Here is a 27,953-nt window from a genome sequence, read left to right on the forward strand (position 1 = left end):
GAGATATTAAAAAGAAGGAGCTCTCACTACAAGTCTTGAAATAGCGTTAAGGACAAAAAAACAACCACATCGTCTCATAGACTCATATGCTGGTGATTGATAATACTCATACGCCATCTAGTGTCTGCAGGTAGTAATACAGTTAGTGTTTAGGGACGACCTCAACCCAGCCCTTATTTCTTTATTTTGTTTCCAAGTAGCCAGACTTTCTATTAATTTTTGAAAGTGGTCTTAAACAGTAATTCTTCAGAATTTTTTAAGGTAATGTATTATTGTCTATAGCTCCACAGGTTTTATATTAAGTTATTCAAACTCTGGACTTTGTTGGTAGAGTGTATTTCAGACAGCATGTTTAGATCAACAAAATCACATATTTACCACTTTATTGTCCCAAATGTTTTTTTATTATGTTAAATCAAGATTTGCATATTTGCAGCACTGTTGCAAAACATTGAAAAAATAAGAACAAAGAAACATTTTTGGCTCTTCTATACACCTTCTCCTGAAGTTCATGACCCACCTTTTTGGGGCAGACACTTTGACGTGTCTCACTCAGGTCTCCTCCTACTCAGTGGCGGTTTGACCCCCTGATCCTCACAGACAAAGTATTCAGAGAGGTCAGACCACAGAAGGCGCTCTGCACACTGAAATGATGAAGGCTTTTCACTGGATCCTCCTGTACTGCGCTGCACCCCTGCTGTCTGATGTACAGGGCACATACCACCTCATGGCAGGGGATCCCGAGCTAATGGCTGCTCAGAGTTACGCTCAAACCAGAAATAATGGGCGCCCACCGCTCAGGACCCTGAATCCAGAAAGTAAGTCTTTAATTTTTAGTATTCTGGTTTTACACAAAAGTCTAGCAGTGGTGGAATAGGTAGGCTAGGAAAAGAAATACAGCAGCTTAAAAACATTTAAGAGATTTAAAATATCAGAGAGCAGAGCAACTAGAATTTGACTCCCAAGTTTAGTGGAGTTGACAAAGTACAAGATACTTGAGTGAGCATACTTTGTCCACCGCTCCTTTCTAGCAGTATTGTTTTGCTTTTTTCCACAAAAAAGTAATGTACATTTTTTGTAGTTAAAATCATTCATTTTTAATATTACAGATATTTCATTCATAAAAACTCATTCTAACAAATAAATTTTACACTCTTCTCAAACACATCCTGCATGAATTCTCAGATCTTGGCTGGGGGTTTCACAAGCTCTGTGCAGACTATAGTAGAAGCTTGTCTGAAACAGCCCAGATGGCTGAATGCACATACTAATAATTTGTCTGTGATCCTAAGTAAACAAAAGAGATTATTGCACAGTATATTTTACTTACTACACAATGTCAACTTACACAACTTTCCTGTTTACCTTCTACCAACCTACTAATGTTCTCATCACTTTTCCTTTCTGGTGGCCTCGTAGTTCACAGAAGTGACTACACGTATAGAGGAAGGTATCACTACCACTACCAGCCACCAAGGATCCCTCCACCGGTAGTGTATCACCCCATTCCTCTATCTCCACCAGTGACTTACCACAGACCCCCAGTCCCCATATCACCTTTTCACCACACATTCAAAGGCCCACATATGCATCACATACACATACCACCACTGGTTCGTCATCCCCAACATGGGATCAAAGACCCGTTCCCTTACAAAGTGAAAGGTCTCTGCCCCTCACCTGTGGTACGCCCTCCAACTGAACCAGAACCGACAATTCTATCAACCCTGCCAGCGAGTACAGTGCCACCGGTGACCGCTGTGCCGCCAGGGAAGACCACCACTCCTGTGACGCTACCGGTCAGTACCCAAAGCGGCTTCATCACCACCGTCAGTCCTGTGCCGACAGGTAGAATATTACCAGTCAGGTTTGCTTTCCAAACCAACCAATGCTCTTTTTTCAGGTCAGATATTTTAGTTCCATTTCATCAGTGATGTTTATGTAAAGAGGTAAACACTCCAGAAATGATCTAGTTTAATGTATGTGTGTAAAACCGGACTGGCAGGGATTCTAACTGCCATTGACATGCCATTTTTCATGTGTTGGGCATAGGGCATCCTTTTCATTCAGGAAAATGACATGAAAGGATAAAGCATGTCTCTGATGGACTGTTGAATCCCTGAAATGATGCATAGTATGTCAAATAGCATACAGTATCATTTTAGAGGAACCACCGCGGCGATGCTCAATTGTTTCATTGAGTGCATCCCAAAGTATTCTTTCTTCTTTTGTGGATGAATAACTACATAATGACCTCAGAGAAAGTACAAATGTTTGTCTGAATAACGAACTGGATTTTTTTTGTATTATATCGATTTAATCCTGCCATGGTTTGATCACAGAGACAGACTCTCAGTGCAGAAGCCGTTCCCTGGACCTGGTCTTCATCATTGACAGCTCTCGCAGCGTGCGTCAAGGAGAGTTTGAGAAGGTTAAAATCTTTCTGGCCAACATGGTCGACACCCTCGAAGTGAGCTCAGATTCCACCAGGGTGGCTGTGGTCAACTACGCCAGCACGGTCAAGACAGAATTCCTGCTCAAAGACTATTTTAGCAAACTAGACTTGAAGAAAGCCATCTCCCGCATTGAGCCTTTGGCGACTGGCACCATGACCGGCCTCGCCATCAAAACTGCAGCGAATGAAGCTTTCACCGAGCAGTCCGGAGCCCGGCCTCGTTCTAGGAATATCTCCAAGGTGGCCATCATCGTGACAGACGGGAGACCTCAAGACCAGGTGGAAGAAGTGTCTGCTGCAGCCCGGGGAAAGGGTATCGAGATCTACGCTGTCGGGGTGGACCGTGCAGACATGCGATCCCTGCAGCTGATGGCCAGCACCCCTCTGGAGGACCACGTCTTCTACGTGGAGACCTACGGCGTCATCGAGAAGCTCACGTCCAAGTTCAGAGAGACCCTGTGCGGTAGGACAAAGAGGGCCTGCAAGACCTTTTTCCATCATTAAGTCTGGTTCTAGTTCCTCAGTAAGGGGCACCTACAGTCCACAAGGGGGAGGCTTTTGTGGGTCATTGACAGCTATTGGTAAAAATGTGAAAAAAGTATTAGAACAGATGGTCTCAGCCCCCGTATGGACTGCAGATGTCGGCTCTAGAACGTGCTTGTAGTCGCCAATTTAAACCCACGGAAAGTCTTAAGACTGTCAGCTTCTCTTTAAAAAGCAAAAAAGTTTATATGGTGATCATAGATTGATTATTTTTGCAATCAAAGCATCCTGATTCTCTGAATTTTTCCTTAGTCTGTGTTGAAAATAATTCAAACGTAGAGTAAAACCTCTCTACAAAACTTTTAAACATTTGGAAAACTGATTAGAAAGCATTCAGATGAACATAACATGATAAGTGAAATCCATCCATATAAGCTGATTTTATTCTTTTTGAAACGTCAGCTTGAATAATAGAAACATCGAATTTTCAAAGTAAATTTATCAGACACAATGATCAACAATCAAAAAAACAGTTTGCTAACTTGTGTGACTGCTCTTCAATTACGTTCGTGTACTAAAAGACAGATGTTGAAGGTTTGAAATGGATGTTTTGCTGTATTGTTTCTCCATATGTGTGAATTTGTGTGCGTCTGTTCGTTAACTGTCCAAACTGATGTGCTTTGTTATGTTACCTCAGTTGTCCAACACACAGCAGTTCACAGATGCGGTGAAGGTGTTTCCGCCATATGTGTGGTCAACTACAAATATCTTCGAAAAGTTTCCAGTCATACTTTTTTAACTCATGCATGCAGAAAAAAATCGTAAAATTCCAAAATGTGAAGTAAAAAATAGCTTCTATCTTTTTTAGCATAGTCTTACGTTTCACAAGCTACCCACCTTGCTTGCACGCAGAAAACTGTACCCATGCTGCCATCCCTTAATCCTGGCTTATTCTAGGTGTGGACCCCTGCTCCATGGGACACGACTGCGAACACATTTGTGTCAACAGCAACGCCTCGTATTACTGCAAGTGCCGGAAAGGTTATATCTTGAATGTGGACAAGAAAACATGTTCCCTGAAACGTAAGAACATACTGTGTGGATTTCTGCAGCTCTTTGGTGTCATACTAATGCTGCTCAACAGTTTAAAGACATGTGTAGATACCCAGCTTGGATTCTGGTCACGGCTTCATAACACTGCAAAAATCCTGAATCTGTAGCAGATGGTTTTGTTTTTTTGGACAGTTGACATGAAATTTGTAATTTTCTGCCTTAAAAAGCTTCCATTGATTTAAGCTTTGTTTTGTTCTCCATCAGCAGTTTAGTGGGGGAAAGTGGCGTGGGTGGCGCTCTGTGTGCTTTTTCACTCTCTGCGTGATCTGTTACCCTGATGTGAAATTTGCTTTCTCCCGGCAAAGAGGTGAAGGTCGAGGTGGTGGAGGATCCCTGCAAATGCGAGGCTAGACTGGCTTTCCAGAAGCAGACGCAGGCAGCCATCCAACAGCTCACAGCCAAGCATATCCAGTCTGTTGTTTCAGATGGACGACAGTTTATTATGAACAGTCTCTGCAGCTGACATCTGATGGTTTCTTCGTGTTATTATTGTGTCTGGTGTTATTGCTCCATTGTATAATTGTCAAATAAAAGTCCTTGACTCCTCAAACTTGCTGACGTGACTGGGAGAATAGAGCGTCTTGAGAACACGGTGGGCCGTGCCTGAAACTTTGCACGTAAGTAAGAGTCAGTGGCTTTTTCCTCCATGATTGGTAGTAAAAGGTTCCCACCCATTGGGAGCAATCTGACCTCCTGATTATTTATTTTCTGCAGAGCCAGATGACTTTTGTTGCTCCCACAGACTACTGCATCATGGGGAGGAACTTCCTGTGATCCACTCTAACTTCAACCACAGACTGAGAGAAGTGATGACTCACAAATCAACCCCCCAGGTTACTGACTGCTGAGCAACAATGTCTACAAATAAACTTTATTTTAACTTTTTATTGATGATTTTTTTCCCCCAAATCTACTGTAAATGTTACTTAAACTAAACCCCCAGGAGCATATTAAAATATATAGTAATCAACATCTTTTTTTTCCTATTTTGTATAAATGAATATTGTATATATTAGCCTCATGCTGAATTAAACGTAGCCTTAATAAATGTGTAACTTGAATTCAACTAAAAATACAGAATAATGAATATTTTCCCATTTATCGGGTGGTGACACAAACATGTATCGTACCATATATATAGTAAAAAATTCCATTAAAATTTAATCTAATCTCATATTTGCACATTTGTTGTTGTATTATTTTTGAAATAATATTACATGACACACTCTATAAAATACATATTTAAAAAAAATACAATTACTGTCTAAAGATGTAACAGCATTATAGTAAATTCTTTAAGTAGTAAAATTCTAGCTGATTGACTGAAATATGGCATTTATTTTGTGAAAATATTTAGGATTATAACTGCATTCCAGAATTGTTACAGTTTTTGTATTTTATTTTTTTAGTTTAGTGTAATTGTATTTACTTTTCAGTGTATTTTTCTTGTTTAAGCGAAGCTTTTATTGTTTGGAAATGATTAGTTCCATTGGTTTTAATGTTAGTTTTAGTCTTTTGTAGATGTTACTGTATGGAGGGAATATGCTAGATGTAGGAAAATGAACACAAATGTTACCAAAAAACCCCAGAATTTCTTTGAAAGCAGGTATCTTCATTAAACGTGTCTGTTTAAGCCTCACTGCCCACTGCTTACCCAAAAAGATTACTGTAAATGAAGCCTGGCGCTCAATGATTTTTCAAGTTTAAATAAAATTAAAATTAAATGTATCAAACTGTCTCGGCAACTCTTCTAAAATTCATTCCAAGTCCTCTCAATGAACATCTATCTTCAAAAACTTGAAGGTATTTGGGAAAACATGTCTGCAGATACAAAAGAGTCTCTTACATAACTGTACATTTTTATGGCATACACGTATTTCTATGTCAACTTAGAAAGGCAAATATGAAGGTAAAGCTCTAACATTTCTGTTTACAGTGCGCTGTAACACCGTTTGGCTTCACAGAACGGTAAAGACGTGTGGGGTCACGGGGAAATCAGTTTTTAAACCTGTATTTTTTTCACTCAGAAACATCTTTGATAGTAACACAACATAAAGCACGATTAAAGTCTACAGTTTACTTCTCTGACTGCTCTGAGTTGAAAACTTTCGGGTTTTGTACCCTGCTATCTTTTACGCTTTGGCTGGTGCCAGAAAAACAACAGACAGAGGTCACCGTGTCACCTCTGGAATGACTTGGCAGCACAGACAACAGAGCTTCTCTGTCTGCACTGTCTGTGTGAGTCAACATGCCAACGTTTACCTCAGGTCTGCTCTGGATCCTCTCCCTCCCTCCTTTAAGCAGACAGCTGTTTTAGGTTTGTTTGCTATTTCAGTTCATAGTTACCACACACACAGGCACAGAGAGGTGAGCCCACCAGTGTTTCGGGGGGAAAAAGATAAATGGGACTCACATGCAACCGAGAAGAAAAGACACTACAACGGATGTCTCTTCAGGAGGTTTAAGTAGCAGAATCTTCTGCTTACATTCATTGATTACTCTGTTACTTTAACAGCTGCACATGTCCTCATTGAAATGCTTTTCTCTTGTCTTCTTATAATAAACCGTTTACCGTTTCTCACAAGTGTTAAGCTGGGGATGGTTTAAAGTAACCATATGTGCTCGTCAGAGGTGCAAAGCAGTGAACTTCCTGCTAGGTTTTTATTTTGGAAAGGGAAGTGTGAGGCCACTCATATCTACACACTAAATATTAAACAGCTTAGTATAAAACCTGGAAACAGGAAGAGAAGTGAAAATGACCATAATTTTCATGACCGAAAACATTTGCCATCTGTCTCAGGCTCCAGAAATCAAATCGGCCTCATGGAATATTTCTTATAATCACTAATCCAGACAAAAACTGTTTTGTCATTGGAGCAATAAAATAGAAAATGTACTTTGACTTGAGTAACAGCCAAATCTCATGATAAACAGTCTGTTCTGTAATTGCGATCGATGTATCTGAATGTATCACAGTGCAGCTTGAGAGTTTTACATCAGTTGCACTTCACATGAGCTCCACATTGTCAGCGTTTTTCATCAGACAATTTATTTTAAATCTACATTTCCATATAATGTTTGTGTTGTATGATGCGCGCACAGAAAGGTTTATTTTTATGTTGTTTGTTGCCACGGTTGCATTCATTTCTACTTAATTGAAAAATGTGTAAATTACTCATAAAAGTGTAGACAGCTATATGTACGAATGGCACATATGATTTACCTTCAGAGCGACTCTGTGCTGTAGTTCACCTTCAATAGGACCCTCTTATTGAAGGTGTGTCTTTCCTGGTTCTGTCATTTCACAGTGATCTTGGATGTTTTGTGTTAATTCTCTCAGCAAACAGCAACATTTTGGGTGATGAGACTCAGCGCTGTTGAGATTTCTGAACATTATGTTTTCTTCATGATATTGGCGTCGAAATAAAACAGTTAAATCTTAAATAAAATGTGACAATTTAACACATAACCGCAAAGCCGACTTCTTCCTCTTGGATTCCTGTCATGTAATAATTTACAGTCACACTGACGTGAAAATTTGTATATTATATCCGTTTTCTCAGTAGTGTCAACAGACAGTGGCCTACATGCCCTTCCTCTGGTCAAAACTGTCTCTGTTTGATCCGTTTCAACTCGTCCACACAGTCTGGAGATAAATGGGTTGTAAAAGGGAAGTGCACAGCCTCTGAATGACCTTTAGCTCTTAGGGTGTAATTTTTTTTCAGCAAGACAGTTGACTTCTTCACCCTGGACATTCCAGAGAGTTCCCATTGTCTTGTTACCGGTGTTTGGGGTGATTAATAAGCAGGTTTTTTTTCTTTAAAATATGAAAAAATGTCTTTAAAGATATGAAGCCTCTTGTTGGATTTACTACTCAGATGCTTTTTATAGATATAATCAATATTATTTGCACTAACTGCATCATTTACTTTTTAAATCAAATCTAAGTCAAGTCTGACACCTGCTGTTAGAAAAAGAAAGCACAGTTTGGTTTTCACTCACATGGTGTTTTGTCTTCTGTAACATCCATCCATTTTCTGCAACATATCCAATTTAGGTTCACATTAGGGCTCGAGTGTATCCCAGCTGACATCACGGAAGAGGCCGGGTGTATCCAGGACAGGTTTCAAATCTATTGCAGAGCTATACATAGAGACAGACAACGACTCACACCTACAGTCAATTTAGACATACCAATAAAATCTAACAAGCATGTTTTTGGACTGTGTGCGAAAGCCAGAGTTCCTGTAGAGAAGTCATGGAGACAAAGAGAACATGGAAACTCCACACAGCCAGCTGGTGGATTCAAACCCAGGACCTTCTTGTTATTAGGCGATGGTGCGGGTAGATAGTTTGCCCCCTAAGAGGCACAGTAAAACAATAAGAAGATAATCTCTCTTCCACAAATGTGTGTACACATGAAAAATCAAGAAAAACAGAGAAAGCTGGGAGATGCTTGATGTAGTTTAGTAGTTATTATGAGCAAAGAAAATAATGTAGGAAAGGTGCATTTCTACAACAACTAAATGAAGAAAATGGGAGAGAGAGGAGAACAGATGGAGAAAGGTTAGTAAGGAGGGATGGAAAGGGGACAGGCAGGTGGTCCTGATGGCACACCAGTGGATTTTTAACAGGTTGTTTAATGCAATTATTGGGAGAGATCGGATGCCTGAGGAATGAGGAAGGTGTACTGGGACCAGTTTTCAAGAACAGGGATGATGTGTAGAGCTGTAGTAACTGCAGAGGGATAAATGAGCCATACCATGAAGACATGGCAAAGTATTATTAAAGGTATGGTAATATGGTTTCATGCTGAGAACGAGCACTACGGATGCAACGTTTGTTTTGAGAATGTGATGGAGACATACAGAGATGGTGCTTCACTGTGGCTTTGTGGCTCTAAAGAAAGCATGTCATGGGGCGCCAAGAGATGAGCTGCGGTACTAGATGAGGAATTCAGGAGTGACAGATAAGTATGTCAGAGTGGTACAGGACATGTATGAGGACAGTGAGACTGTGGTGGGATGTGCAGTAGGACAGACAGGTTCAAGGTGGGGGTGGTATTACATGAGGGAGATGCTCTGAGAAGCTTCCCAAAGTGGTGATGGACAGGCTGACAGATGAGGTCAGGCAGGAGTCTTTGTGGAGAGTATCTATTCTGTAAAATAGTCAGATGTCTATTCATATTAATGTACAGAATTCACCTGCTTGCTGCTACTGCTGCACATTCACCCAATGTATATACTATATATATATATATATATAATGTTCTTCCTCTACCCCCCCCCCCCCCCCCCCCCCCACACACACACACACACACACACATATACACACACATTTTTGCACATGTCGAGGAGCATGTCAGGCTACATTTCACTGTGTGTTATACTTGTATAGCTATGCATGTGATAAATAAAGAACCTTGAACCTTGAACCTTGAGTAGGGAAGAAGAGAGAAGAGGAATGAAAGTCAAGCAGAAGACCTGTTTGTGAATGAGAGAGAAGAGACACCGAAAGTAAATGAGTTTCTATACCTTGGATCAACCGTCCAAAGCAATTATTAGTGCACAAGACAGACAAAGTTGATGGTTTGGACATGTATAGAAGATAGAGATTAGATGAAGGATGTTGGCTTTATAAGGAGCTGCCAGGCAGGAGGGAAAGAGGAAGACCATAGAGAATGGTGCTTCGTAGTATTCAAAACAATAAAAACGAATTTTTATTTTATTTTTTCTTACTAATAAAGGTTTTAAAACTTTATTCGTGTTTAGTACCATGAACCCTCACTGATCTACGTCGACATGTGAACCACGCTATGATTGGACAGTTTATAGCGCAACGTCACATCCGCAGGTGAAAAACGAGAAAACCTTTCGCACACATGGAGGAGAATAATTCCCAGATACTCGAAAACGCCCACGCTGAATTTAAAAGGGAGAATTTTAAAATGGCAGAAGAGCTGTACACAAAGTTTATTTCTTCCTGCTTACAGTCCAGGTATCGTCATTTTATTCTGGAGACGCTAAAGGCTAGCTGTTGTCGTTTATAACATGGTGGTGTTGCGACACATTCTGTTACACATTAAATTTTGTGACCCGTTGTCGCTAACTGCTAGCTAATTTCAGTTCCCTTCCTCTCTCTCATGTTCACATTTAACTGTAGCCATGATTTTAAAAGGGGGTTTTAAACTGTGTTATATTTGAACAGGGAATGTGAAGCAAGCAGTTTAGCAACCGCTTATAACAACCGCGGGCAGATAAAGTACCTCCGGGTGGACTTTCGTGAAGCGGTGGATGACTACACCTCTGCGACACAAGCTGACAGCCAGTTTGAAGTGCCTTTCTACAACAGAGGACTAATTCATTATAGATTAGGTAAGAAAAAGCAACAATTAAGCGACAGACACAGCTCGCAGCAGCAAGCCAGTTCACATCAACAGCCAAAAAACAACCCACCTCAGCTTCCGCCCATTACCTTCAAAATAAATGTTTTTTTCTCTGCTTCGTTTTTATTAACCTCTGTAGGTCCTATTTGAAAACAGTCCACTAAAATGTAAATAAGAATCACAAATGAATAATGACAGAAGTAATTCACCCATTGTATACCATATAAAGAAATATAAGCACACACTGTGTATTTATATGTGTGAGGTCAACATATAGGTTGAACATCTCCATTATAGCAGACTTGCCTGTGTTTCCTCATAATCATAATCTGAAACACAGATGATACTATGTCTATTAGAAGAATGACATTACTCCTTCCAATTGCGTTGAAAAGGTGTTTTAAACTATTTTGGCTAGACAGTATTTATGATACAAGTACAAGTCAGGTTTTTAGATCCAATCATAGCACAGAAACAGCTGTTATCAAGACTCACAGAGAGTTTTGTGTTTCAGGTAGTACATTTAGATCTGCAAAAATAAAAGCTCGGAGGTTCCTCCGTTCTTGGTCCATTATTCTGACATGCTCCTGCTTGGTACTATCATGAAGGATCATTATATATCCTATCACTTTTATGCATATGATACACAGCTGTACCTACCTATTTATCACCATTTTCTCTGAAACACTTTGAAAAAGACAGGAGCCATGTTATCATTTTGATCTCAGTTTTGATCGTTAATTAGCATAATGTGCTTTCTACGTTTAAATATATATCAATATATCAATAGTTATATATCAACTGACTCTTAGAAATGGGTCCGTGCATTCCTATCGAGGAGGTTCGACTACTATAACGGTCTATTTGTAGGATTATCCAAATCGGGCAGGGAAAATCATCGCAGACCCCTCACACCCTGGTCACAGACTTTTTGATCTGCTGCCCTCTGGCAGACGGTACAGAAGCCTGCAGACCAGGACCACCCGACATAGGAACAGTTTCTTTCCCCTCGTCATCTCCCTTCTAAACCGTTGACCTGTCACACTGCTCCCACTGCCAGACTGCAACTGCACCTTATGTACATTCTGTAGTATTCATTCCACCTCATTTCATTTCTGTATTTTATGTATATAAGTTTAGATTAGTTATTTATAGTTGGTTTACACAGCGTTGTGTATGTATGTGTATGTATGTGTAATGTGTATTTATAGACACGTGTGTGTGTGTGTGTGTGTGTGTGTGTGTGTGTGTGTGTGTGATTTACATTGCTGTGCTTGAGAGCCACCATCTACCGGAACCAAATTCCTTGTATGTGTCTGCACATATACTTGGCCAATAAACACAATTCTGATTCTGATTCTGATCATTAGTAGGACAACATAAACTCATTCAGAATCTGGCAGCCAGAACCCTTACACGTATACACAAATTTTAACATATTGTCACAAAATGTGGCTTAAAAAGAGATGTGATGATCTTTGGATGGCTGCACCTCCACTGAAAACTAAAGATGATTACAAGAAAGGACAAAGACAGCAAAGACAAAAGACATTGTATATAAGAATAAATGCAAGACAGTAGAATCAGTAAAGGCTTCTGAAATCGTCAACTGTTATTCTGTAACTGTTTGGTGCTTTCTTTTCTATGACACTAGATGGAGCTGTGTATTTGCAGTCAAACTTGCCACAACCCTTGTGCTTTTACTGCCCAACAACTGCTGACTCTTTAAAATCCAGCCTAGAAGTTTATTATAAAAGATACCCTTATATTTAATATGTATTTACAATTTTTATTATCTTACAGGCTTTTTTGACGATGCCAAGAGCGATTTCCAGCAGGCATTAAAGCTCAACCCGGATTTTGAAGATGCCAAAGTGAGCCTTCAACAGACACTTCTGGACCGGGAGCACAAGATAAACAGGGGATACTGACAGCTTCTGAACCTACATGTCATGTGTAACCTCTAATCCTGCTGATAACAAAATGTACAACAGTGCACTTAATATCAATAATTGTCCAACTGTTTTTATTCGCTTGTCATTTTTTTGTTTTTAAATATAAAGTCATTTGCACAAAGAAAGACAGAGCTGAAAATCAAAGGATAATTGATCAGATGAAGCAGACGTCCCACTGGATCAGGGGCCACAGTTGATGGATTTTTTTAAAGAAGAGCATTAATATTCTTTTTTTACACCGACTCAAGCTCCTCTCAGTTAGTGAAAAATTGATATCCCTTCATAAAGGGCCGTATAAGACTGTGACTGGACACTGCAGACTTATCGACCCATCAGGTGAAAGCCTGATAAATGTTGGAGCCCCCTGTTGAAGGTTGTAGGAGAGGCTTTGCGACGTTAAATGAACCCTAATCAGAAGCTGACATAAAATAATAATGAGGAATGTCTCAGCTGCATAAAGCACACTTTGTGTCCTAAATTGAAGCTCAGACACAGCTTAAGTTTTAATACAACAAGGTGATGTGGTTTTAAAGGAAGGAAGTCAGCAAATATAGAAACAACAAACATACACAGAAGACAATGTAAATATAATATAGACAAATGTAAATAGAATCACAAATCAATGACAATAAATTATTTAATGACACATGTCTGTCTCGCGCTTGCTTATTCACACAAATACAGATTTTGTGATGTCCTACGAGAAGCAAAGGCATCATAAGTGGAGCCTCCCCACAGTGAGTGAGGCAGGAAGCATCACTGATGCGTTTCACCTGTGCAGAGGTGATTACCTGCTGTATAAAACAGCTGCTGACGCCTGAGTGAAGCAGTCAGCTCTTTTGTGTCGGAGCTGGTTGCTGGGGGTTTCAATGCCAAGCTCTGGTTGGGTTCAGTAAATTTTTTTGTTTTTGCATGGTTACATTGACACTGCAACATGTGGCGGCTTAAAAACATGTAAGTTTAAGTTTAGTCTTGTTTAGTTTTCTGACGGTTACTCTAATTTTTCTAAAATGTGCATTTTTTTTTTTTTTTTCCCCCCTTCCCTCTTCAAGTTTATTATGGAACTTGATGGCTGCAGTAATTGTTTTGGGTCAAGCATGGCCAAATACGAAGCTCGCTTCACAGTCAAGTAAGACTAACTCATGTTAAATTACTCCAGATCAAATTAAGTGAGGCTACACTACCTGACCATCGTCTTCTTTCACAGGCAGTGGTTTAAAGGCAGACTGTTTAGGAAATCTAATGAGGCTGTCAATGGATGAGGCTCTAGCAGTGGGGAACCAGCTTGTAGTGGAAGCCATCAGTGAGTTAAAGGGCTAATTAGGAACAGGCTGTGTCATTGCTTTGAGATGTGATCCCTCATGTTTGCATGTAACCTCCAGATGGCACCCAGCGTGTCTTGTTGACACCCACCTTGGCTGCTCAGTGTGGGTACAGCATGGAGTCTGACCCCTGGGGTAACACAAGAATCTACACGTCTCTAATGGGCTGCTTTGTGGACAACAAGGTATGTTGAGCTGAGGTGGAACTTTTTTTTTTTTTTTTTCTTTCCAAACTTTACAAATTTAAGTATCACCTAGATTTTACTTCAACCTTCCATTTAATAGAAACCTTAATTTTAGGTCTGCAAGTCTTGCAATTAAATTTGCAAATGAGTACAGGTAATAGTGTGTCAGGAACAGACTTTCAGGGGGAACTAACTGCTTAAACTCTTCTCTTATAGGATGATGCAACATTTAACATTGGCTTGAAACTCCAAATGTACAGCCAGAGGCCATCAGATGTGGTAACTCATGAAGTGAGTCAGACGTGCAGCTACACTCGCTGGGCCCCTAAAGAGGTTCTCTGTGAAAGGAACTACATGGAAGTAGGTTACTTCATACTGCCAGGTTTACTTTAATCCTTATGCGCTTCAAACTCTTCAATTAGCTTTGTCTTGTCTTCTAGGTGTCAAACTACTTGATGAAAGCTAATCCACAAACTAAGCGGCCGGCTCACGATCAAAACGTTGACTCATATCTGCTTGAGGTGCCTAGATTATAGAGATAAGAAAATTACTAAATGCAATTCAATGAAGGCTCAAAATGTTCCATTTTGCTGCAGGACTCTGGTGCATCACATGGTATCTGGAAGATGACATTTTTCACCCCTGAACCAGTGGTAATGGTGCCGAGGGAGGCTGAACAAGCTGGCTACAGTGCAATGACTACCTCTAACAGACTGATTATGCGAAGCCCTTACAATACACCAGAGACCTTCTCAGAGGATGTAAGGATTACTTCATAATGGATAATTATTTCTGGTAATTAAAAATGACAGTAAAGTCCATATTTTTTTATTATTTTTCCTTAAGGTGGCTGGAATCCCCATGGAAGTCTTCAAGGTGAGCGTCTACAACAAGGCAGAAAGTGGTCTGGGTATCGTGAACTTGGCGGCAGCTTGTCCCACAGGTGAGCATCAACCCTTCTTCACAGTAAGCATTAAAGTGTAGAATTGTCAATAAGTTGCTTCCTCTCTTCTAGGGGGCGTACTCTTCACTGAGAGTGTGATCTCTTGGTACATCCCTCGCCGCATGACCCCTCTAATGGACGGCACATTCAGAATTGTAGAGATGCACATGGGCATCAATGGGCAGAGGCTGGATAGGTCTCAGATGGCTGCGAGAGGGTACACACTATCCACCACAGACTTTCACATTGTTGCCGAGATCCCAGTGGGCTCACCCGATGGTTACTACAAGGTCTGGAAATCTACCTAAACATGCAACTTGTTTGTATGTACGTTTTATTAAAATGCTATAAATGATTGCAGAGTCATGCCCCAGAATACCAGTACCATGTCACCTACACTGTGGAGCCGATGCTTGAGGTACTCTGGAGGGCAGATGGGACCCAAGATGATATAAAATACAAGGTTTTGTTCCCCATTACAACGCCTCTGATGCCCAGACTTCCCCATGTGGAAGATTGTAAGTCCCACTTAATGGTAAAGAACTGAAAGTCGAGGCTTTAGAAAAGGACTAAACGCATGGCTTGTTCCTCAGATACGGTTCCAGAGGACGGTGTGTTTAGCGTCAGGTTGGGGGACTTCTTTTATGATGTGGAGCTGAAGAACATCACCTTCGTTACTGGTGTTCTCACTGTGGAGGAGAGCAATGCCAGAGGCCTCATTGTCCAGGAGCACATCTACACCAATGGCACAAAGGGCTTCTCTTTAAAAGTGGCCTTCGATGCCGATGTCGTTCTGAAGACCGTATGTGGCCAACTATTGGAAATTGCATTCAAGATTGTACTCCAACTGCCAACATGACTTTTTTTTTTTTTTTTTTTTTCCTCAAGAATCCCGAACCCTTGGTTACAACCTACTCTCTCCCTTTGACCATTGGGTTGCTCATCCTGCCTGATGGAACTTCCTTTGCTCATGAGGTGACACTGCAGGCGTCTCTGCAGGATGTTGGTGAGACTCTTTTCTAGAATTGAACATTGAGCTTTGAACTCCAGATGGTTGACTTTTCTTTCCCTCGCAGTGCTGCCTGCACTTACTGGCACCTGTGATCAGAAGCACTTTTACATCAGGGTGAAATATGGCAGTCAAGGCCGTAATTTTGAGACCACGGTTGGAACGCGACAGCTAACCCCCGACCTGGATAAAGCCTACAAGGTGCAGGAAAACCGCACACACTTGCACCTCAGAGTGCCCTACAATGCCCAAGACTCAAACTTTGAGGTGTGTATAATATAACTCTTTGAAAACCTTCCAAGCATAGACAGGAAAAGCCCTGTAAATGCCACTCTCCTCAGGATCAGAATTAAATGTGCTCTGAACATCTTCTTGCAGCTGGTTTCCTCAGTTTCCATCCAAGCCAGACTTGACATCGTGCTCTGGGAACCAAACAATCAGTGGGTGCTTGGTGACCTCTCCCTGGCCTGCAGCTTCCCCTTGATGACGACTAGTAAGATTTGATCACTTAAACTACTCATTAAAGTAACAAACAAAATCATAATAATGTCTACTTTCTTCAGAATGCTATCCTAATGGAACAATAACAGCAGTGGCTGTGAAGCTGGAATCTGTGCCCAGTCTCGTCCCAAGTCAGCTAACTTTGAAGGACCGGTCTTGTAGACCAGTTTTCAGCAACGATCGCTTTGCCCACTTTTCTTTCTCTGCAGATTCATGTGGAACAAGTAGAACAGTACGTTTACAGACCTTTATCAGTTGAAAGTGCCTTTTGGGAAATGTGTTAATCAACTTGTGTTTGGTTTTTTTGTTTAAGTTCTTTGACAACTACATGCTTTATCAAAATGAGATCGGCCTTTATCATAAGGTGACAGCAAAAACATCACCTGCCGAACCTGGGTACAAGTAGGTAGACTTGACCAGTGAGTTATCCTGATGAACTGCTGAGTCAAAGTTTAAAATGTTTTTGGTTTTTTTTTCCCATCCTGTTTAGGCAAACAATCTACTGCTACTACATGGTCAACAAAACACAAACTGTTGCATTCAGTCACAAACCAAGGAGCTATGATCCTAAAGCAGAAATTGGGACAGGGCTGCTAATGGTGCAAATGAGGCAAGCCCAGGGTAAGTCTGACAGTCGGTTTGCTAAAAGGTGGAGAATTTGACGTCTGTTCTCTTTAGGTGTATACACCGCCTTAGAGTTCTAATTGAGCTTCTCTTTCAGATGCTGCTTATCAGCACTTTTACAAAGCTGAAGATTATCCACTGAAGAAATACCTGAGAGACCCCCTGTTTTTCGAGGTGGTGCTGATGCAGTCAACAGACCCCCAGTTGGAGCTCATTGTGGAAAACTGCTGGGCTACTCTTCAAGAAGAAAGGACATCTGTACCCCAATGGGACATCATTGTGAACAGGTGATGGCATTAAGTATACCATCTCCAATACTTCAACTATGTAGTCCAGCTAACTTTGCCATAGTCTAGAGTGGGTGGTTAATTACTTGGAAAATGAGTCTTCATGGTACATTAAAAAAATCTTTTCCTCACTAGTTGTGAGAATCGCGATGACACCCATGTGACAGTCTTCCATCCAGTTAAGGATAATATTGCCATGCCATCCCACGTCAAACGCTTCTCTATGAGGATGTTCACCTTCACCAATGACAACGAAGTTCTGAGAGATCAGGTGATTCAGGCAATCTAGTCATAGGGCTGTCTAATGCAATACTGTATCAATGTGTGCTTAACCTTCCAGTCTCCCCACAGATCTATGTGCACTGTGATGCAGTGATTTGTAATACAAATGGCCCACCAGATGGCATCTGCAGAGGCCAGTGTGTGCATCCCACAGGCGCAAAGGGCACTAAATTTCAAGGGCTAAAAGGTGCTAAAAGGGGTACGTGTTAATGGTGTAAGTAAGACTGGGACAAGCTTCAAGTTTGAAGTGCAGTTGGTGACTTTTTTTTTTTCTTTCCCATTTGCAGAGCAAAGAAGTACAGAGTCAACCCACCAATGGCAGCTCTCCTCTGGACCCATCCTACTTTCAAATTGATCTTTCAATAAAAAAATCTTAAGCTATATGGTGTCTAAGATTTTCAATTTGTAAGTTGGGTCATGACTGTAATATAGATGCCGGCCTCAAGTTCTAAACTGTTCTGGTTGACATCTTTAACTGGCTATAACGAGGCCTCAAATGTAAACATCAGTTTAATTAAAATAATGCCACTTGAATTTGCATAATGCACTTGTCTGAACACTGGGTTCAGACAACAGGGCATTGACATGTGAAGTAAACTGCATGGTGTAGAGTCATAGGCTGAGCTTCACATGAAGCATTAGGCTTAAATTACTTGTACAACATTGCTAAAACTTTCAAAAGGGCGTCGTGACTGTTTATAAATGCAATACTCTGTGGATGGGGCTCAATTCACAACCCAGTGTGGCTGAGTAAACTTTGTCTTTGTAGCTGACATCTTGCTTTTTGCCAAGGCTCGTAAATGCTGAGTGATTCTTAGTGGCTGTGAAAATGGTACTGACTGTGGTTAATGCAGAACTAAGTATTCAAATTAAATGTCTATTCTGGTTTATACATGTAACTTGATACTCTAAAAACAATTTGTGCTACTATGGCAAATTACAGAACTTCTGTAGTTGAGCAAGTTTATCTAACAGACTACTCACAGAATTGCTTCTCGTCATATTTTAGTGACAATGAATTTGTGCACCTTCATAGCTTTTAATTTGTCTGTGCAAACTTCTATACTTTAAACTAATCACCTGTAAATTATTATGGCAATTTAGCTACAATTTTGTGGTTCAATTTTTTTTTTTTTTTTTTTTTCTAGTCTGTTTAATCCTAGTTTAAGTGGCTTGGAGGGGTAAAAAATATAAGAGATCTTTAATCACAGATCTTAGTGAAATTGCTCTTGATATTCACTAATTTGAGAATCAACTCTTCAAGGATTAAAATTGCACCACAAATCAAACTGGTTTCATTTTTATAATCCAGTTTTCACAAAAGGCAGCTTATGGTTGCCACAGATCAGATTGTCCTAGCCCTTTAATTTATGTAGTCTTGTATAGATGCACTATAAAATCACACCCTCACCCATAAACTTCCAATTGAAATGTCAGTGTATAGAGCACATCTCAAAATGCATGTGGAATAAGGACAATCACTGGCTACAGGGAAAGCCATAAATCACTTTGACAAAACTTTCATGGACAAACTAAAGTACTTTGCTTGCTCTGACTGCCAGAAAGTGGAGTCAGCATCCATCTTGTGCTTCCAGGGAAGAAGGAGACGACACATTTACAGCAACACCGGCTCAGACTCCCCCCACAGAAGTGGCTTGAGCAGATGGAGATAATAAATGAGTGCTGAAGGAAAGCATCTTCTTTAACCTCTCACTAAGGCAGGCAGCCGTTCTCACCTGGCTCAAGTCCGCCACGATTGTCCCAATTCCCAAGAAAATGGCAGGCAGCTGGATAAATACTAATAACCCAGTCCGCCCATCATCGCCAAGTGTTTTCCATACTCCTTCAAACCCACATCAAGGCTGCTATTTCTACTGCATATCAGACTAACACCCCTCCGTACATCTCTTACACACCTGGATCAACTAGAAAGCATATGTAATGCTGTGATTTATGTTATGATGTTACAGTAGCTCTACATTCCCTAAGAAACAGACCCCCAAATGTCAGACCTCAACATGGTGTCTAACCAGATATTTTCTCTGGATGACATTACCGTGGCCTCTAGTAACACTGAGGAATCTTTTGACCAGATATGTCCTTCAACATGCATATCAAACAAATATGTAGGACTGCTTTCTTGCATTTGTGCAATATCTCTAAAATTAGAAACATCCTGTCTTAGAGTGATTCTGAAGACCTAGTTCATGCATTTGTTACTTCTAGGTGGGACTACGGTAATTGATATTATAAGGCTAAAAACTAACAGAAAAGCCTTTGGTTGATTCCAAATGCTTCTGTGAGAGCATATTTCTCTCATATTAGCTCTTATTAATTGATCCTTCAGCTTTCCAGCTTTTCTCTTCTGTGGAATGCTCTCTCTACTTTTAAGATTGGGTTTAAAACTTTCTTTTAAAGCATATAGTTAGGATGGGTTCAGGTGACTCCGAATCCTCCATTAGTTACATTGCTAATGACCTGGGCTTCTGGGGGCATCCCATGATGCTCTGAGTATTTGTTCTTCGCTCTGTGTGTTTATACGACACTTTGCATTTAATCATTAGTTATTAATCTCTGGCCCTCTTCCACAGTGCGTCTTTCATCCCGTCTCCCTCCCCTCTGACCCCCCCCCCGGTAACGACAGATAGCTGCCACTCCCCTAAGGCTGGTTCTGCCAGGGGTTTCTTCCAGTTAAAAGGGAGTTTTTCCTTCTCAGTGTCACCAAAGTGCTGGCTCATTGGGGATTGTTTGACTGTTGGAGTTTTCTATTGTTGTAGGTCTTTACCTTACAATATACAGCACCTTAAGGCCACTGTTGTGATTTGGCACTGTATCAATAACACTGAATCAACTCCAATCCTTCTGTTGTTCCACCATTGAGAGCCTCTTGATAGCACAAGATCAGAAAGATGTGCAGAGGACGGCAAAAGTGGCCTCATTGGAACTACACTACTATGGAAAGACACACTGGTTGACTGCTCGAGAAAGCAGAGTACTCCATTTAGTACATTTGATTTAATTAGCTTCATTTACCATTCAGGAGCTGCTGAATGTCATTTAAAAATAAAATAAAAATCCAAAGTATCCTATTTATGAAGAAATATTTTGAAGTGGAAAAATGCACCCACCACACTACAGAAATCCCAGTTAATGCATCTGAAAATGTGTGGAAATTGTTCCTGTGGGCTGTAAAATGAGTCACTTCATACTGATGCATTTTGAAGAAAACTACAAATATTTATTGGGCTTTCTACTAAAGCACAAACGCAACCTTAAATTATTAAGATTCTAATCAGTCTTTTGGCTGATCTTTCATTTGCATCCTCTGTCATACAAGAACAAACCTTCTGGTCTTCCTCCTGCCTGACAGAGCAATTTGTCTCCAAGCTAAGCTGTCCTCCAATCATGTCTAGTCTGGCACCCCCCAATGAAAATATTGGCACCTTCATTTCTCCAGCTTTGACTGCGGTTTTTGCGAGTGCGACCTTCTCAAAACCACACGTCTCTCCATATCATAAACCTTACATTTGTCTTTTAAGACACATGGTCACTAGTATTCCTCTTGTGAATGCACACTCACCTCTGCAAGAGTCCTTAACCCAAAGAGGTACATTGAATTATGACTTTTCACATAATTTCATAGGTGAGGCAACATAACTGACTACATACTCAGAATTAGGTGGAAAACTCAAATTTCCACATGTAGCAAATCAGAGGAACAGACAATAAAGGTGAATTTTAAAAAGAAAAATAAATCTTTATTGTATCAACTCATAATTACTGGTCCAAATGTCACAAAGGATTTTGAACTTTGTTCCTCTGAGATATGTCTTTTACCTGTGGAGAGAAGAGAATGAGGAAAGTTAACAGTAATCAATTTCAACAGGCTGAAAAGAAAATTAGTCTGAGACAGAAGTACTATGGCACACCATGTTCTCTTCTTTTTCTGGGTCAAACCCTTGAAACAAAGTTTTCCATTATAAAGGACCTCATACTATACCTTTTCTGTACTCTGGGTCTGAACATTGCCCATTACAAATGCCACCTAATGGATTTCTGGAATCACAGATCACAACGTCACAGTGGACGAAGACCTAGAAGATGCAAGGGTTTTTATGAGTACTGATTTACATGTGCAGTTTTCTGAACCATGGACTTTTTTTTTTTTTTTTTTTTTTTAAAAAACAGGCCGAGTTACCTGAGGACTTAGATCCTCTTCATTTTCAGTAAAGGCAAACATCTGGACCTCAAAGCGCTTAAAGTGAGAGGGATACTGAACCCTAGCATCAGTCCACACTGGATGGAAGACCACATTGTGTGGGTCTGTGTGTGGACAGCTGGACAATTTCAAAGATATGTTAAAAGAAATTAAATTTTGTCCCCCTACCCCATCCTTGCATCAGTATGAAGAGCTTATGCTAATACGTTAACACCAGCTTGGGCGTTACCCGTTTATGATCAGAGCCCATCTGGGTTGGGACGTCTTGTCCTCATCCAATGTTGCCCAGCAGTTCTCCAGCTCCAGTGATACTTGATTTGTTGCACTCATGAGCTCCACCTCAAAATAAAGCGGCTGCTGGAGATATTTCATGATGGAAGAGTCCTCGAGTCTGTAAAACTCTCTGAAGGAGTCGTCTAAGTGCAGAGAGACAGCATGGAATGACATAATGACAGGAGGCTTTGAACAATATAATCAGCTCATGACATTGAGGTTTTTCCCTCTCACAAGTGACATTTGCCTTCTCACAAATGCTGCATATACACCAGCCAATTATGGCCATGCACGGACCTACTTACTTGGGAGCTGCCAGCTCCCAGAACAAATTCCTGATTTGCTTCTCGCATAAAGCTCAATAACCAAATTTTTTGAGATGTTAGAATAAAAACTCAGATTTAGTGAAGGCTTAGCTACTTTAATAAGAGCTGCGCCTAGGGATGAAATTCAAAGTAGAATGACAAAAACGATACATTTAATACCAACTCCTTACACGCAATAAACAAGGCATTTTAGATTATAGGAGCTCCTGGAGTAAAAACTGTTGGAAGCTGATGGTCAACATTAAGCAGGAAAAATTAGCCACATGCTGATGACAGCAACCTTTAAAGTCTGAACCATCTAGTTGCCAGAAATTTTTTAAATGTTTTCAAAAACTATTAGATCTTCTAGCGATAAAGCAGGTTTAGTTAGTAAAGGTAGTTAAAGATTAATTTAAAATTGCTTAATGATTTGAGGATGATTTCCAGTTTAAGGGAGTTTTTGGGAGAAGAATCTTAAATCTCTCCACAGTGCTGAAGTTGTATTTGTGTTGTGAAGGGGAAAAATGAAATGATGCCAACTTCTTACCCAAAGAAAGTCTCATTGCCACTTGCAGCTGGCCTTTTGCATTTTCAGCATATGGTTCACTCCTGCGAGGTCTGGTGTGGAAGGACACAGCGTGGGTTGTGTTGAGGTCGTAGTAACATGAAACCTTTAGCCTAGAAGATAAGCCATGAGATTTGAATGCAGTCAGAGGTGCAAAGACCAGAGAGAAAATTCCTACAGACATTCATCTTTGTCTCAGTATCAAAGATTGATTAAGAGATAACGCAAAGCTGAAGGAGTCCATTTAGTCCAGAGATTCAAGTTACTTTTAAAAACTTTAGTCTCCTAATTTTCCCCAATAACAATCAGACACTCACGCAAATTCTGCTTCCTCAGAGTCTGATGTACTTTGTGTTTCGAGGTCATGTGGCACAGAGATGTCATTTTCGTAGAGCATTGCATTGGGCAAAAACTAAGGGAACAAAGTTAAAGACAGTCAGATCAGCCTCAGCATTAATAGTCTGTATTAGTCATCAAGTTGTGCAGTGACAATACCCTTCTGGTAGTCCCACAGGAGTTAGCAGTGAAGACAAAGTAAGCGTAGCGGTCATCACTGTAGACTGGACCGCAGGTGGGGTCGAGCAGCGTGAGCTCACTGGGGTTCAGGCTGGGAACAGACTCCAGTTTCACAGCCAGAGTGGTTATGGTACCATTAGGGTAACACTCTGAAAAGAAAAGTTTAAACACTAGACTCGAACTCTCCAAGGAAAAGTTATTTAAACAACAAGAAACCCAAACCAACCAGTGAGCGGTGAGAAGAAATTGCAAGCCATCGAGAAGTCACTGATGGGCACGTTAGATTCTGGATCCTTCAGGATCACGTCAATTCTGGTCCTAATGGAAGTTGGTGTAATAGCCTGAAACATTGTTCAAGTTAGCACAAGCAGGACGTTAAACAGAAGATTCTCATCGACAGCAAAGCATAAAATACCTCAAACTCAACATCAGGGGCTGCAAACGGCACAACAAAATTGAAGTGAGTTCCATTCTCCATGTAGCCATACTGCTGAGCCAAACCTGGTGTCAGCAGTCGCTTTCCCACCATGGTCTGAAAGTTGAAGTGTGAGGTTCCATGTTTCACAAGGACATAAAAGTTCTGGTAATCACAGCTTCCAGAGACCGAAGGAGGAACTGCAGAGATTAAAAATGCATCAAGAACCCTGGCCTGCAGCTGGTGCAAGGTCATGACAAACATTTTAGGCTTGTGTTTACATTTGTATATAAACATCCATACAGACCCCTGTCTTCCAGTGTGGCTTCCAGGTAAGCCGTGTGAGAAAATGGAGCAAACTCATTCAGCACCAGCAAACCAAAGGTCAGGTGAAGAGAGTAGACTATAAATCCCATTCCCCTCTGTAGGGAAATGGAAAGATTAGCAGTCAAATTAAATATGCATTAATATTCTGCCCTCAAGCTGAAATTAAATCTTACCGATTGTAGCACGGCAGGGTCTGTGAAGGGCACTTCAAGTGTAAAGACTTTCAAGCTGCTGTTAGGGGACAATTGCTCTCTGATGTTAAAGCCTCTGGCATGCCACTGTGCTATAGTCAAAACCTCAGAGGGGAAGGTGATGTTCATCAGCGCCACGTCAGGAGCAAAATGCCCAAGCACCAGTTTAAACACTTGCTGCTTCGGAACAGTCTCTGTAGGGATGAGAGAAGAGGAATTCAGTGAGCTTGCACTTTACACAAATAATCATAATATATGATAAGTGGGATGGTGAGACTCGCCGTCAAAAACTTGAAGATTCAGTGACAACAAAGGCGTCGTGATGGGAAACAAGACTTTGTATCTTGTGTCTTCTCCATCTTCAGTCCAGAACAACTCCAGCATGGGTTCGATTGTGTAGGAGAGGAGATACCGATTTCCCTGGATATGGCTCTGTTTATCATTTTACAACCAAGAATTTGTCATTATGACTACTCCTAATGGAACATATCTAAAAGCAGAACAAAAGTTGTAATTCTTTATAAGATTCCCGCTTTAATGCTTGTAGAGCAACTCTTTTGGAGGCTCTGCTTTGGAAAGGAAGCCATTTATCAGTATATACTTGATACAAATCTTGATTTCTTATAAAAACAACTGCCTTTCACCTTAAAGTATCCACCGTCAGCCCCAACAGGAATCTGAACAATGATGTACGAGTCGTCGGCAGACAGCTTGGCCGGCATCTGAGTAGGATCGAGCCTCTGACCGTTGATTCCTAAGTACACCTCCAAGAGCTGAACCCGCCCAGAGGACATTAAGGGGTCAATGCGTTGGGGCAGGCGCCAAGTGATCATGGTGGGCGTGAAGGAAACACTATGACCTGCACAAAAGGCACAGAGGCCAAAACAGACACTCTAGAGGATTTAGAGGCTACAAGGTCTGCTGACAGACAACTTTGTTAACAGCTTAGCATTTCTAAACCACACATGCATATAAGTCTTCATCTTAAACCTGGGACAGACAACAAGTTAATATTTCTAAATGTCCAAATTAGGGATGCAACGATACCAATTTTTTCAAACCGATACGATACCAATACTTGGATCTGAGTACAAAAAAAAAAGAAAAAACGATACTTCTACCACACACACAATTGGAAGACAAGTTTTATTATATTCCCTGCCGATAAAAAAATAAAATCTTAATATAAATGACCACAAAAAAATTTCAAGTGAAAAATAAGCACTTCTGTTAAATTATTGCAGAGTCTCCACATTGTAATTTTACAAAATATCACTGAACTATTGGCACTGTCTCGAGCTTTCAGAATAATAAATAAACACTTCTGTTTGGAATGAAATAAATACAAATTAGGTTTGCGAATAAATTAAACTTAAATTATTGCAGAGTGTCCATATTGTAAACAAACAAAATCATTATTAAATAAATAATAAAATATAAAAAATTATAAAATAATTGGCCCCCTAGTGGCCAATCTAAAACACTACAACTGAGATGACATGCCACCCTCTGATTAATGAAATAAGTTGGTATTGGTTCATGGTATCTGTTAACTTTTACGAGTATGAGTACACACACATTTTACAGTATCGGCCCCGATACCAGTATTGATATATCCCTAGTCCAAATGCATCACCACCCTAGGAATCATTAATGGAGAAGACTAGAAAAAACAAAAAAAAAAAAACACAAATTTGCAGGTTTAACTGCTAAAGCCTTCAGGTTTTAAACACTAGATGACACGAGTTCCCTGCAACTTTCACATGGTTAGAGTTTAATTACCGTCCAGCACTGGACAAGCAGCTACAGCATCAACTCGAGCAGTCAGCCACTGCTTCTCAAAGATAGTCGAGGTTTTGAACACCTTCATGGGCACCCCTGCTACCTGCAGGGTGAGAACCATTTAATACATTGAAGAAAAAGCGTGTGTGCAAAAGAGCAGTTTGTTAGCACGTGGAAATGCAGGCTAATGGGCCATATGTACTTTATCTTGTCAAATCGCTGTGAGACCGTAACAAGTTTAAAAAGGTAGTCTGATCATATGATTTAATCTAAATCCAATTGGTTACTGACTGCAAGTGTGAGCCATCTAATGGGCTGCAAGTACTTTAACCAGAGGCTGTCTGTAAACAAGATGCCAGGTCATGTCAGGCATGTATGAAAAGCATGCGATCTGCAGTTTACTCACAGTTTGGGTGTACGTTGCCAGTGCAGACTTTGAACTCCGGAGAATCACCCTAGTGGGAGTGTTTCCTACCCCGTACCCCCTTTGGTGGGCCTCAGTCGCCTTCATGATCCTCTCCTCAGGTGTGAAGAACACAACTGTTGTGATTATGTATCCTGCGTCTATGGGGCGTTTCTGTAAGGCAAACACCAAATCGTGACTTTACATGTAGAGATGGTTTCTGAGAATAGACGAGAGGCCAAACGAGCTCCTCTAACCTCTGCGGCTCGTCGAGTATAAGCAAACTCTGGACTGCCCTGTTGCTCGGAATATGCAGGAAGGCCGTAATCATCTGCAGCTGCCCTCTTCACAGACACCTAGAAACAAGACCCTTCGGGTCAATGATAAGCCATCTCTCACCTCTCCAAGAACTGTTTTAGCCTTGATGCTCTTATGGGCTATAGCGCCACTATCATATAGATGGGAATATGACCAGAGAAGGTTTTGCTGCAGTCACTTGCCTCCATATAGTTGTGGTCACAGATGATTTCCCTGAAGGCCCAGGGAGTGTAGCGACAGGTTTTAACCACCTGGTACACCTCGTCTTCAAACAACTGGTTTCCATGCAGTCGAAGATGCAAAGCAGTGGTGAATTCTTTATCATCCTACAAAAAAAATAAATTTAAAAAAAGTTAACACTAGAAGCATAGGACACACATTGGGTGCTTTGAAAAAAAGAAAACACAACAACAACCTCTAATAATTCTGTCTTTATCTTTGTTACGTTACCACATTGTGAACAAAACAGTTTTGAAGAGAGGCATAAATCAAGGCGTTTCCCAGCAGATCAATCTTCACACTGATGCCACACTGCGAGGCTAAACTTGGCGTAAGAGGAATTGCAGTGTTATCTGAGGAGATAAGGAACACAAAAAAAAAAAAAAAAAAAAAAAGTGAGAAAAATTAAGCTTTAAGAGGCAAGAAGCCAAAGAAAAATAATTTTCAGCTTACTCATGATGGCAGTAATTTTCATAAGATTTCCTCCAAGTGGACCAACATCCACACGCATCACATTTCCCAGACACTGAGCGGTGATATCTGGAAATAAACATTTATGTGAGTAAGTAAGCAGTAGTTTGATTAAGTGACATTTTTAGGAAAAACTATAAAAAAATAAATAAAACTTACTTAAAGGGGGCCTCTTTTGAGCCTCTGTGTTCATAACAACTATCAAAAGAATGAACCACCTGAAAAACAACTCAATCAGTTAAAGACAAAAATCTGAAAGTTTAACTGAAAAGGTTCTTAGAAAAATAAAGCTACAAACCCCAATCCTAATGAGTGACCCATGGCACAATAGGTGGGGAAGTGGTAATCTTAGCGTCTCTGTTTTTGACGTTTTTAAAGAAGTTTGTAGAGGACCTAAAGGCTCCT

General features: G+C 40.6%; 3 protein-coding genes across 7 annotated transcripts; 2 read left to right on the forward strand and 1 right to left on the reverse strand.

Moving 5' to 3' along the window:
* The first annotated feature begins 622 nt into the window (after positions 1-622).
* matn3a (matrilin 3a) lies at positions 623-5,736 on the forward strand. 2 transcript variants are annotated; one of them, XM_087852038.1, is made up of 7 exons: positions 623-818; positions 1,420-1,848; positions 2,343-2,918; positions 3,896-4,021; positions 4,357-4,454; positions 4,602-4,668; positions 4,766-5,736. In XM_087852038.1, the coding sequence occupies exons 1-6, from the start codon at positions 650-652 to the stop codon at positions 4,656-4,658; spliced, it is 1,455 nt and encodes a 484-aa protein (XP_087708164.1). In that variant the 5' UTR covers positions 623-649; the 3' UTR covers positions 4,659-4,668; positions 4,766-5,736. The 2 variants fall into 2 exon arrangements, with proteins under 2 accessions (XP_087708164.1, XP_087708165.1); XM_087852039.1 differs by lacking the exon at positions 1,420-1,848.
* Positions 5,737-9,899: 4,163 nt separating this feature from the next.
* Positions 9,900-17,919, forward strand: zpax1 (zona pellucida protein AX 1). 3 transcript variants are annotated; one of them, XM_087852334.1, is made up of 21 exons: positions 9,900-10,048; positions 10,259-10,425; positions 13,599-13,694; positions 13,774-13,898; positions 14,115-14,258; positions 14,339-14,419; positions 14,495-14,659; positions 14,745-14,841; positions 14,914-15,131; positions 15,203-15,359; positions 15,435-15,643; positions 15,730-15,847; positions 15,918-16,117; positions 16,229-16,343; positions 16,414-16,583; positions 16,665-16,753; positions 16,842-16,972; positions 17,073-17,262; positions 17,398-17,533; positions 17,614-17,743; positions 17,832-17,919. In XM_087852334.1, exons 1-21 carry the CDS (start codon positions 9,933-9,935, stop codon positions 17,897-17,899), a joined length of 2,922 nt encoding a protein of 973 aa, XP_087708460.1. In that variant the 5' UTR covers positions 9,900-9,932; the 3' UTR covers positions 17,900-17,919. The 3 variants fall into 3 exon arrangements, with proteins under 3 accessions (XP_087708460.1, XP_087708459.1, XP_087708461.1); XM_087852335.1 differs by lacking the exons at positions 9,900-10,048; positions 10,259-10,425 and adding an exon at positions 13,326-13,520; XM_087852333.1 differs by lacking the exons at positions 13,599-13,694; positions 13,774-13,898; positions 14,115-14,258; ... (14 more) ...; positions 17,614-17,743; positions 17,832-17,919 and adding an exon at positions 12,240-13,241.
* Positions 17,920-21,310: 3,391 nt separating this feature from the next.
* Positions 21,311-27,869, reverse strand: LOC102781752 (uncharacterized). 2 transcript variants are annotated; one of them, XM_087851920.1, is made up of 21 exons: positions 27,847-27,869; positions 27,708-27,766; positions 27,531-27,617; positions 27,309-27,430; positions 27,041-27,184; positions 26,798-26,896; positions 26,544-26,714; positions 26,138-26,240; positions 25,000-25,214; positions 24,637-24,787; positions 24,338-24,549; positions 24,145-24,259; positions 23,838-24,037; positions 23,649-23,763; positions 23,402-23,571; positions 23,224-23,318; positions 22,889-23,019; positions 21,993-22,179; positions 21,743-21,881; positions 21,545-21,638; positions 21,311-21,381 (listed from the first exon to the last, which is right to left on the reverse strand). In XM_087851920.1, the coding sequence occupies exons 1-21, from the start codon at positions 27,867-27,869 to the stop codon at positions 21,311-21,313; spliced, it is 2,703 nt and encodes a 900-aa protein (XP_087708046.1). The 2 variants fall into 2 exon arrangements, with proteins under 2 accessions (XP_087708046.1, XP_087708045.1); XM_087851919.1 differs by having other exon boundaries at positions 26,780-26,896.
* Positions 27,870-27,953: the final 84 nt, after the last annotated feature.

This window comes from Neolamprologus brichardi, chromosome 15 (genome assembly GCF_056152115.1).
Source record: "Neolamprologus brichardi isolate AB-2024 chromosome 15, ASM5615211v1, whole genome shotgun sequence".
Taxonomy (NCBI): Eukaryota; Metazoa; Chordata; class Actinopteri; order Cichliformes; family Cichlidae; genus Neolamprologus; species Neolamprologus brichardi.

Coding starts and splice junctions, on each gene's coding strand:
- zpax1 (XM_087852334.1), top strand. CDS start 9,933: ATGGAGGAGAATAATTCCCAGATACTCGAAAACGCCCACGCTGAATTT. Junction 10,049..10,258: donor TCTTCCTGCTTACAGTCCAG/GTATCGTCATTT, acceptor ATATTTGAACAG/GGAATGTGAAGCAAGCAGTT. Junction 15,360..15,434: donor ACTTCCCCATGTGGAAGATT/GTAAGTCCCACT, acceptor CTTGTTCCTCAG/ATACGGTTCCAGAGGACGGT.
- LOC102781752 (XM_087851919.1), bottom strand. CDS start 27,869: ATGGGTCACTCATTAGGATTGGG. Junction 25,215..26,137: donor TGCTTGTCCAGTGCTGGACG/GTAATTAAACTC, acceptor CCTTTTGTGCAG/GTCATAGTGTTTCCTTCACG. Junction 24,038..24,144: donor AGCCACACTGGAAGACAGGG/GTCTGTATGGAT, acceptor TAATCTCTGCAG/TTCCTCCTTCGGTCTCTGGA.
- matn3a (XM_087852038.1), top strand. CDS start 650: ATGATGAAGGCTTTTCACTGGATCCTCCTGTACTGCGCTGCACCCCTG. Junction 1,849..2,342: donor CGTCAGTCCTGTGCCGACAG/GTAGAATATTAC, acceptor GTTTGATCACAG/AGACAGACTCTCAGTGCAGA. Junction 4,455..4,601: donor TCCAACAGCTCACAGCCAAG/CATATCCAGTCT, acceptor TGACTCCTCAAA/CTTGCTGACGTGACTGGGAG.